General features: G+C 34.1%; 1 protein-coding gene across 1 annotated transcript in view; it reads left to right on the forward strand.

The window, feature by feature from the left end:
• FBXO11 (F-box protein 11) overlaps nt 1–11228 on the forward strand; it is an 86490-nt gene that overhangs the window by 73934 nt on the left and 1328 nt on the right. Inside the window, exons 12-22 of the mRNA XM_086701152.1 lie at nt 1797–2014; nt 3187–3272; nt 4130–4224; nt 5202–5324; nt 5413–5498; nt 6490–6566; nt 6657–6800; nt 9099–9209; nt 9879–9986; nt 10327–10435; nt 11052–11150. Coding sequence (XP_086557278.1) covers nt 1797–2014; nt 3187–3272; nt 4130–4224; nt 5202–5324; nt 5413–5498; nt 6490–6566; nt 6657–6800; nt 9099–9209; nt 9879–9986; nt 10327–10435; nt 11052–11150 — 1256 coding nt within the window. The remainder of the gene's footprint in view (nt 1–1796; nt 2015–3186; nt 3273–4129; nt 4225–5201; nt 5325–5412; nt 5499–6489; nt 6567–6656; nt 6801–9098; nt 9210–9878; nt 9987–10326; nt 10436–11051; nt 11151–11228) is intronic.

Genomic DNA, 11228 nt, shown 5'->3' on the forward strand with positions numbered 1-11228 from the left:
AATCATGTTTAGTCAATACATAGCAAAATATACTTGCAGTACTGTATGTTTAGTATAGTCAGTAGATGACAGTGGGCTGTTACTGAAATCTTTATGGAAGCCCAATAAGCAGCACATTTCCTTGCCACATTCTGAACAAATTAAGAAATAAAGCCATGAGGTAGCAGGAGGGGGCTGAAATAGCATTTTATTAACCCTTAAAGAGCTAAGTTGGAGAATACAACCTAGAACAAGAACCACATGGATCTGGTTGTAATTGCACCCCAAAATTAAATAGGCTTACCCACTTAGTCCTAAGATTTGTTTGTGGAATAGTAGAAGGCATGCTCCCTCAGGGCAGCTCACTTCTGTGAGGAAAAGAGTGAAGCTGAATGAGCATACCCAGTTTATTCTTCCCCAAGTTTACCAATCAGAGAAGTCATTCAACTCCCAGCAGAAATAAACTAGGAGCCTAATTGAACTCCTTTCTCAATAATGAAAACATCAGAAATGTGGATTCATTCCAACCTAACATTAAGTCCATTTGGTCTGAACTCTTTAGATTTCTTGGTTTTTTCTTTGATGCTCAGTTTTGCCATAATAGTCTGTATATATATCCATTATACATCCATTTTTATTTGGTGTAAAATCAAAGAAGCTTTTCATATTTAAAGAAGTTATTTTTCAAAGTTACAGATAATTTGTACTTGTAGAAAATGAATCCAGAAACTACTTCTGAATGTTATTTTCAGAGGTGTGTCTTCTTAAAGAGTTAAATATATAGTAAACTATTCAGATTTACATCCTGTTTTTAGCCTCTACTAGATTTTGCAAAAAGTTAATTAGTTCTTACTTGAGTGTCTAGTGTGTGTGAAGTCCTGTATAGCTGCACCAGAAATTAGTATATTCATTTCTATATAGGAGCTTATGATCAGTTAGAAATGGATATGACCAATATGGAAGTAGTACAAAGCAGTACTTAGAGGTAGCATAAGAAAGTACTTAGTATTAAAGAGAATTTAAAGAATGGAGAACACCTTCAGTTTTTGAAGGGAGATAGACCAGGAGGTAAAGTGCCATCTTAGGAATGTCTTATTTTTTTCTCTTAATTATTTACTCTTGATTGGATCTTAGAATTTAGGATATCAGTATTACAGTAACTTTGACTCTCATTACAAGTAAGTGAAGCATGTCCAAAAAATAAAAAAAATAAGCATGTCTGTTACAGAAGATTTAAGAAATTAAGAGAAGTGTAAAGGATACAAAAAGTCATCCATAATACTTCTCAGATAATCATGCCCTCATATTTTTGTTTTATTCTTCAAGTTTTTCTTGAAATAGAATTGAGATCATATTTAATGTATACTATCTTAGATAGCATGTAGAGCATAAACATAAGTCTTCAGAAGGGTTTTATTGTCTCTGATTATGTCCTTAAGTCAACTTTTTAGAATTTGATTTCTTGGGGCATTTTTAACAAGGATTTATTTTATTTAATACGTAATAAGTCTTTGTTAAAGGATCTATATATTTATTGGGTAATGGTGTTTATTTGCATTTATTGAATAAATCTTTCCCTATTTTTCGTTCCTGGCTTTGAGTATACGCAGACTAATTAGAGAATTTATAGTTCTGTTTTACTAAAATACTTAAATCTCTTCGTTTATCATTTGAAATTTAGTGTATATCTGTGTTTTATTCTTACTCAACATTTCTGATACTTAATTTAGAGGTATACATTAAAAACGTCAATTTTTTTAATGTCATTTCTTTTTGGAAGGTAGCCTTACCTACAGTTTAATTTCTGTGTTTTTCAGGGTTACTTTGAAAGTTGCAACATACACAGAAACAGAATAGCAGGCTTTGAAGTAAAAGCCTATGCTAACCCCACGGTGGTTCGATGTGAAATTCATCATGGGCAGACTGGAGGAATATATGTGCATGAGAAAGGAAGAGGACAATTCATAGAGAATAAAATCTATGCAAACAACTTTGCAGGTGTATGGATTACCTCAAATAGTGACCCAACAATAAGGTATTTATATGTAATTATGGATGGAAATTACTTTGTCACATTGTTTTGTGTTATAAGAAAAGTCAGGATACTTAGCTTTAACTCTCCTAGACACCTGACTGCTGTAAAATAGATTTTCCTAGTAAATGTCTATGCATCTGAATGAGCATAACAATTGCTTTTATTTTAGGGTGTTCGTTTTTTAGTGATCTAAGCCATGCATTAATAATATTTTATGAACAATTGCAAATGCTGAGATTTTTATTTTAAATTTATCAAACTGCATTATAAATGGGTACATAGAGCCATGAACTTTCTCTTGGAACCTGAATGATCTTGTCTTCTCTTTTTGTCTGAGAGCAGGTAGCATAAATCAGGAAAGTAGCTATCTCAAAGATTCTTGGACAGAGTCCAAGAATAACAAAAAGTCAAAACTTTCCTTTAATAGTTCCTACCACTCCCTCTGGCCACAGTAAAGAAACAAACAGATACATTCTGAAAGGCATTGACTAAGACTGTAGAACAGAACTATTATAATTTGATCAATGATAATTTATTTTTAACTGCCAAGTTTTATTTTCCACTGGCTTTATGAAAGTAGATTATGGGATTTCCATCTTGTTAATATTCAGCAAATGTTTCCAGATCAGCTAAAAAACAGTTCTTCTCATTGTGTTAGCTATTTTGAGGGGTGATTTTTAAGAATGTTATTTTGGGGGTGCCTGGGTGGCTTGGTCAGTTAATAAGCGTCCAACTTTTGATTTCGTCTCAGGTCATGATCTCAGGGTTCATGGGATCAAACCCCGCATCAGCTCTGCACTGACAGAGCAGAGCCTGCTTGGGATTCTCTCCCTACACCCCCCCTTTCTCTCCCACCTCCCCACCCCCCCAACCCCTGCTCGTGTGTACCCATGCTCTCTCAAAATAAATATTTTGGGGAAAGAAAGAATGTTATTTTGTCTCAAATACCAGGAGGCTCTTCTAAGCTTTAGGTCTTAGAAAGAACTGCAAGGGAATTAGAAATCATCTAATCTGAGTCCCTCATTTTACAGATTAGGAAACTGAGGCCCTTAGAAGATAAATAATTTTTTAAGGTCACATGATTATGAGTGGCCTTACAATTTATTGTGTAAAACAAGTAAGCTTGTAGATGTTTGAATAGATGTTTATTTTTTATTATTTATTAATTATAGGGGAAATTCTATATTTAATGGAAATCAAGGGGGAGTTTACATCTTTGGTGATGGACGAGGCCTTATTGAAGGAAATGACATTTATGGTAAGCATGTGGTTTTGCTGTATATAGTCTTGGAGCTTGGCCTTTCTTGACATTATCACAGTGGACCACTTTGAAACCATCCAAATAGGATAATTGATCCAGTTTCTTTAAACTCTTAATAAAGATTATTTCTGATATCTATTTACTTAATAGTCATTATTCACTTAACATTTACTGAGTACCCATTGTGTACCAATCACTATGCCAGATTATCAGTGATGAAAATATAAATATGACCTTAGTCTCAGAAGTATCTACAGTTTCCTTAGATTCACTTCATTAACTTTGGTACTAACTATAAAAGGAAAATACTCTTCATTAAAACTTTTTGAGATATTAATTCAGCAAACCATTATTAGGTGTCTGTATGCCAGACACTGATATGTTCCTGGGCTTTGTCTTTTGCTAATACTTAACATAAAGCTTACTTAGTTTCAGGCATTATTCTGAACACCTTACCTGAATTAAGTCATATAATATTCACATCAACCCTGTGAAGTAGACACTATTAAATATCCCCACTTACTGATCAGGAAACAAAGGTATGATGAGGTTAAGTATCTTACAGTCACACAGGAAGGTAGAATTCCTGGGATTCAAAATTTGGCAGCCTGACTTCTGAGTCTCTACTCTTAACCATTATACCCATACTGCCTACGGTTTTTCTTTTTATACTCCTGGTTCCCTTAGTTTTTTTTAATGTTCATGGACCACAAATATCTTTCTGAATATGACATATTCACAGCCTAATGCTTTTCCTAAAATTGTAAAAATGTTTAACTACTGTGTAATGCAAAACTCTTACTGTGTTGCACTAGGCTCCTTATGTTGACATTGTAACTTTTATTTTTAAATAGGCAATGCACTAGCAGGAATTCAGATTAGGACAAACAGTTGTCCAATTGTTCGACATAACAAAATTCATGATGGCCAGCATGGTGGGATTTATGTGGTAAGTTAATGAATATAGTTCTAGAATGCCATGCATTAAAACCAAGAGAGAAGGGGTAGGCCACATTCAACTTGTAGAGTATGAATTTATGACTCTCTTTAATATTTATACAATAAGACTCTTGTTCTTTCTGCCAGTATATATGAATAACTTACTTTTATAGTGTGGGTAGTGTTCTGTAAAATTCAGTCAACTGACTGAATTTAGGCATAGAAGTATCTTCTTACTAATTTTTTAAAGTTTTATCTATTTAAGAAATCTCTGCCCCCCAGCGTGAGGTTCATGACCCTAAAAAAATCAAGAGTCGCACGCTCTTCTGAGCGAGCCAGTCAGGTGCCCCTAGACTTGAATCTTTTTGAATATTTTTTGAAAAGCCATTTTCTCATTTGAATTTATGTTGAAACATAATTGAGCATCTTACAAAATTGTAAAAACATCTATTAGTCCTATGTTTTCTGTTACCATGGTGTCTGAAACTGTTACAACTGATTCAAGTGAGAAAATGCAGGAAGTTTTAGAAAGGTCCTTGTGTAATGCTAGGTGTGACTCTAATTTTTATTTTCAGTTCTAGAAATGTCCATATCTTAAATCTTCTCAAAAATTTTAGTAACCTAAGACCTTTTTTTGAATTATTTCATCAGTAATAAATTTGAAATAACTATTAACTTACTAAATGAAAGATAAGCTTTTTTGCTGAAGAAAATTGAATGCTACTACTCTTTCTATAATAGATTTAAAAGTACAAAGCCGCATAACAGTATATAAACTTCTGGAGCTTAAATTCGTGTAGAGACTACATAAAAACAATGTAATCATTACCTCTTTAACCAGATTAAAAAATAAAAATTGAGATTTTTTTATGATAACTGTTTTTAAAGGGGGAATATAAACTATTTCTAGAAGATATATATGTATATATATATTGTAATGTTTCTAAAAGATATGTATTGTAATTTATTGTAATAAATTTCATTTAGCATGAGAAAGGACAAGGAGTAATAGAAGAGAATGAAGTTTATAGTAATACTCTGGCTGGGGTCTGGGTGACAACTGGCAGCACTCCAGTACTGAGAAGAAACAGGATACATAGTGGGAAGCAGGTAAAATTATTTTGGACTCTTATTTGGGAAACACATTGTTTGGTAAACACTTTCTTGTCATTTGAAAAATAATTTTTTTAAATTTTAGGTTGGCGTTTATTTTTATGACAATGGACATGGAGTGCTAGAGGACAATGATATCTATAATCATATGTATTCAGGGGTTCAGATAAGGTAAACGTTTTCACATTTTGCTTTCGGGAAAAAGTTGGGTGGGAGTATGTGGGGCATGTAGAACTTTCCTTGTTATTTAATGCTCAATCTTTATTCCTCCATATATATATTCACTCTCTTATCACATGCTCAGCTTTGTCAGAATATAACTTCTCTTGAACGACCTGAAGATGGTAGCCAGTGGCACATATGCCTGCCATAAGTGCACATTTCCTCTGTTCTCCAGTGTAACGGTTGTAGTTGCCAGTGTACTCCATCATACTTGGAAAAGTGGAAGGCTGTATAAAAACACTTATGAGCTATCCCTGGCATGTTGTAGGCACTCGGTAGATGGGAGCTTCTTTTTTTACACTATTTCTGTAAAATTAATAGTTTTTTAAATCCCTCTTTCCTGTATTTTAACAGTTTTAAAAACTGTAATAGTACTTAAATTCAGCCCTTCATTTTATATATGAGGGGAGCATGCAGTAATAGTCGTTTAATCTAACTTCCCTCAGTTTAGTTTGTATATTATTAGGAGACTGTATAGTAGTAATATAATCTATAATTAAGTGTATTCTATAGTAAATAGAATTAAGCAAAATTAAATCAGTGTCTTTACCAATAAATTTTCTCAGAGCATTTTGGAAGGATGCCATTGTTATATTTATTCTTACTGTGATTAATATGAATTTTTCCACTGTTACCTCACATAACATGGATAAGAGAGTAAAGGCAATTTATTTTTTAACGTTTTTATTTATTTTTGAGACACGCGCACGCACACACACACACAATGTGAGTGGGGGAGGGGCAGAGAGAGGGGGACACACAGAATCCGAAGGAGGCTCCAGGCTCCAAGCTACCAGCACAGAGCCCAACACAAGGCTCAAACTCATGAACCACAAGATCAAGACCTGAGCCGAAGTCGAATGCTTTAACTGACTGAGCCACCCTGGTACCCTGGGAGTAGAAGCACTTTAAATGGCATTATTTTCTATTGTATCCATAGGACTGGAAGCAACCCCAAAATTAGACGTAACAAAATTTGGGGAGGACAGAATGGTGGAATTCTTGTTTATAATTCTGGTACGTTTAATCTTTCATCTTTTTCTCAATGCTAATTGCCTTTAAAATATACTTTTCCAAATAACATAACCTACATTTTTACACTTGTAGGTCTAGGCTGTATAGAAGACAATGAAATATTTGACAATGCAATGGCTGGAGTCTGGATTAAGACAGATAGTAATCCTACACTAAGAAGAAATAAAATCCATGATGGAAGAGATGGTGGCATCTGTATATTTAATGGGGGTCGAGGTATCGTTGTTAATTTTGCATTAGTAAAAAATCAAGTTTTTCATTATTCTTCTTCCATATCTTTAATGATTAGTGACATTACCAATTAATATGTTATAAATGAGTGAATCTCAAGTTTATTTATCAGGTCTTGAGATGGTTTAGGAGATTAGTGCCTACACGTAAAGAAGACAAATGTTAACGTAATTTTTCTTTTTTCTTTTGTAGCCAGCTTGACTATGCCAGTTGTTAGGCTTTTTTAAGGTAGAATTTGTTTACATCCTCTCTCTGGACTTAATATTTAGAATAGTTATAGGATTATAATAAACCTCAAAGTCCAGTTACATAACTAGATGAGAAATTAATTGGGTCTGTAAATAGATGAAAATGTCTGTAGTAAAGAAATATTGCTTTGTAACTGTTTACAACTGTGTTGGAGAATGGAATTAATGAAGCCCAGCGGGCATGCCTGGTTTTGTATACATAAAGGTCAGCTCATTTTGCATTGAGGCAAAAGTTCCACAGTCCCTGCCCCTTGCAAATGCATGTTGCTTATAGAGAGAGACTAGGGGAGAATGTCAAATGCAAATTTATCATCATTCCTGAAATGTCAGTAACCCAGCACTGTACATATCTTATACCGGATAGCTAGTTATTGCTACAACATACCAGTCAACAAAGTTTACTACTACAGCCAAGCAGTGATGATTCCATTAATGACAGAGACTCTGAAGGAGCTTAGAATTTAGTAATAAAGTAACATATCTGATAGGAGTATTTACAAGATATAATGAGGAAACACAATACAGTGGATGGTTTTATTTGTAAGGTGTTGAGAAAAGGTTCATGGAGTAAAATCACTCCTGAGCTGTGCCTTGAAAAATAAGTATTCACAGGTCAATGGGGTGGGGAGGTCATTCCAGGTGTAGAAAGCATACTTATTTCATTTTCATTTGTTCTGTACATATTAACTGAATACTCCTGTACTAACAACTGTGATACCGATGCTAAAGATACAATGCTAAATAAAAACAGTACTACATCCAGAAAGTTTATAGTCTAATGGCACATTAAAACAAAAGTCTCGAAGAAACAAAGTGGTTTAGTAAGGCAAAGAGGTACTGAAAGGTGAGCCTAGAAAAGAGGCAGAGCCCAAATCTTAAGAGACTTTGTACATGGAATTCAGACTGGATCTTAGCAAAAGCAAACTTACAGATAGGGACTTGAAGCAATTTAAGGTCAAGACTGAAATACCACAGATGGGTCAAATGTCTACAGAAATAAAAACCATGTTTCACGTCTTCAGGGAGCAGAGAAACACTAGTACACAACTAATAATTGTCTATACATAATTAGGTTTTATAGGAGTAATATAGCTTAATATTTTAGTGCTGTGTACTTTTACATATAGTAATTCATGTGATCCCCATTATAACCCTGTATGGTAGGTGCCATTATTCCCATTTTACAGATAAGGACATGGAGACAAAGAGTAGGTAAGTAATTTACCTACTCAGAGCTAGGAGGAGGTGAAATCAGTGTTTGAAGACCAAAAGTCTAATAATTCCTCCGCTCACTATCGATCATTATGTTATACTCCCAGAAGAGAGAATAATAAATTTGATGGAGAGAAACTAAAAATCTTCCAGAGGACGTGACATTAGGAAGAGAGTAGGACATTCCGGAATGAGGAAATAATACAAACCAAAGCATTAGAGATAAAAACGTATAGCATATTCAAAGCATAGGTAATGTAGGAAGACAGAATAGGTTGGGGAATATTTTGAAAGGCTTTAAATGGCAACTTAATTTTAAACTTTATTCTGAAAATACTTTTTAAGCAGAGAGGTATGTGATAAAGCTGTAGGTAACTGGGAAAAATAACAGCAAAAGAGACTGGAGTAAAAGAAATCGGTCAAATAATGATTATTATAGTAATGGCCAGAAATAATCAGGGCTTGAATGAAAACACTGAGGGTCCTGCAGAGGGGAAAGAAACATTTAAAAGGAATTAATTTTAATTCAGTATTTTTAGTGAGAAAAACTATGTGCCAGCCACTGGGGATGCAATGGTGAATGAACTGCACATGGTTCCTGCTACCATGGGATTTCCAGTTATTTGTTAGTATGGTTACATGGCAATTTTCAGTTAAGTCTTACATTCCTTTGAATTACTAATAAACTTTACTTTCAGCTGAAAAGTTAGTCCTGTGAATTTTATACAATGCAATAAGAAACTAAAAGAATACTTAAATACCACCAAAACACCTAGTAAACTTGTGTGCATTAGTCTTAATCTGAGGAAATATTTTATTATAGGTCTCCTTGAGGAAAATGACATTTTCAGGAATGCTCAAGCAGGTGTTCTCATCAGCACTAATAGTCATCCAGTCTTAAGGAAAAACAGAATATTTGATGGATTTGCTGCAGGTTTGTATTTTCTTTTGTTACCTGTAGCTTGTTTTCTATAAAGTGTTTGATTTTTAGTCTATTCTCTTTTGCTTAATAACTAAAGGTATAAATTGTATTACAAAAGTGGCTGAATGCCTATCAATTTATAATCGCTTATTAGAGTACCCAATCCAAGTTCTGGATTCTTCTACTCTAAGCCCAACTTTTAAGAAATGTCTCTCTTAATGTCCGGTAGTAATTATGAAACATTAATTGGGATAGAATGCAGGCTTGTACTACAGACAAATTCAAGCCCTCTGGCCTCCAAAGTATTACGCATATATTTCAACTTTTTGCCAATGAAGATGACAATTATTTTTATCCCAAATAACCATTCAGCTCCTTTTTTCTTCATGTGTATAACTAATGGCTACCTCACCATACTTCTGAGCGTTTATCCTCTTCTTAGTTTGCAAAGAGAGTAGTAAGTTATGAACCATCTGTAGCATTGCTCACTTTGGCAAGGAGAGTGGACTAGTAACAGTGGAAAATAAGTGTTATTCTCAAGGACTCTAACATTTCATCTTATTCTTTAGATATTAAGAGTTAATACACTTGTTAACTAGTTTTTATTTGCTGTAGTGCAGGTTTCTTTTAGGAAACTGTATAATGTGATGATGTATCTACTGTTTGTAAATTTTACTTCAGGTATTGAAATTACAAATCATGCGACTGCAACACTAGAAGGCAATCAGATTTTTAACAACCGGTTTGGAGGCTTATTTTTAGCATCTGGTGTTAATGTGACAATGAAAGGTATGTTGGAGTCTGCTCTGCCTATAAATATAGAAAATACGCCATGAAAAAATAATGGTATCAGAAGCCATTGGTATTTGACTGCTTTGTCAGTCTACCAAGGCCTATTTTGCTGTTTACCAAGACTGCATCACACCTATTTTCTAAGTTTCAGGTTGTTCTAAACAGTTGGAATCTCTTACACAAGGAAAATCCTTTAAGGTGTTTTACTCAATTGGCTAGCCTTCTTTAAAGATCTTAAAAAGTGACTCTTCTTTAAAATAATTCTATTTTTATCTTAAGTCTTCTATATTTTGTCTTTGTCCTCTAGAATTTTACTTATTTTTTTCTTTTATTACAGACAACAAAATAATGAACAATCAAGATGCCATAGAAAAGGCTGTTAGTAGAGGCCAATGTTTATATAAAATATCAAGTTATACCAGCTATCCCATGCATGATTTCTACAGGTATATTTCTAAATTACTTGAGTCTTGCAAAGGGGGAGTTCGTGATTTTTCTTTTTCTGTGTGTGTGTGTGTGTTTTCTAAACTGGCAATACCTAACATTTTTAGATCTCTCTCTTAAGGCAGAGGAAATGGGGTATTTGCCAGTGGAAAGAAAATATAACTGTGAACTTTATATTTGTCCACATTGAGTTCTGTGGTCAGTCTACTTGAGGATTGTGTGTTGGGGACCATAAATATGAAAATATAATACTGCAGTAACTATTCCTATCACTAGAAAGATGGAACACAATGCTTATATTATTTGCCTAGGAGTTTCAAAGTAAAGCTGTCATTAAGTGTTCCATATACCCTAGTCACTGAGTGGTTTTTGACTCCCTTCTCCCCCAAGTTGATTCAATACAGACTTTGATAGGTTAAATTGCAAATCAGTGGCTTTTCTCAGAAGACACAGGAGATTCACTTATTACATTTAAGTCCTTTTGCAGAATTAATGTGGCATGGGGCCACAAAATGGTTTTGGTCCTCTTTTCTTGTAAACCAAAGGTCATAGGGTGAAATACCATGTTTTGAGGAAATCTCATGTTCAAGAAAAATAATGTAAGCTTTTGCTTTTTAGATGTCACACTTGTAACACCACAGATCGAAATGCCATATGTGTGAACTGCATTAAGAAGTGCCATCAGGGACATGATGTAGAATTTATTAGACATGATAGGTATGTAGCACACTTACTTGCTCTATTACCCACTTATTTTCCCCCTCACTTTCCTAATTTTTGGGTTTTCATTTTGCT

The sequence above is a fragment of the Puma concolor genome, chromosome A3 (genome assembly GCF_028749965.1).
Source record: "Puma concolor isolate L17-30 chromosome A3, mPumCon1.1.hap2, whole genome shotgun sequence".
NCBI classification, from domain to species: domain Eukaryota; kingdom Metazoa; phylum Chordata; class Mammalia; order Carnivora; family Felidae; genus Puma; species Puma concolor.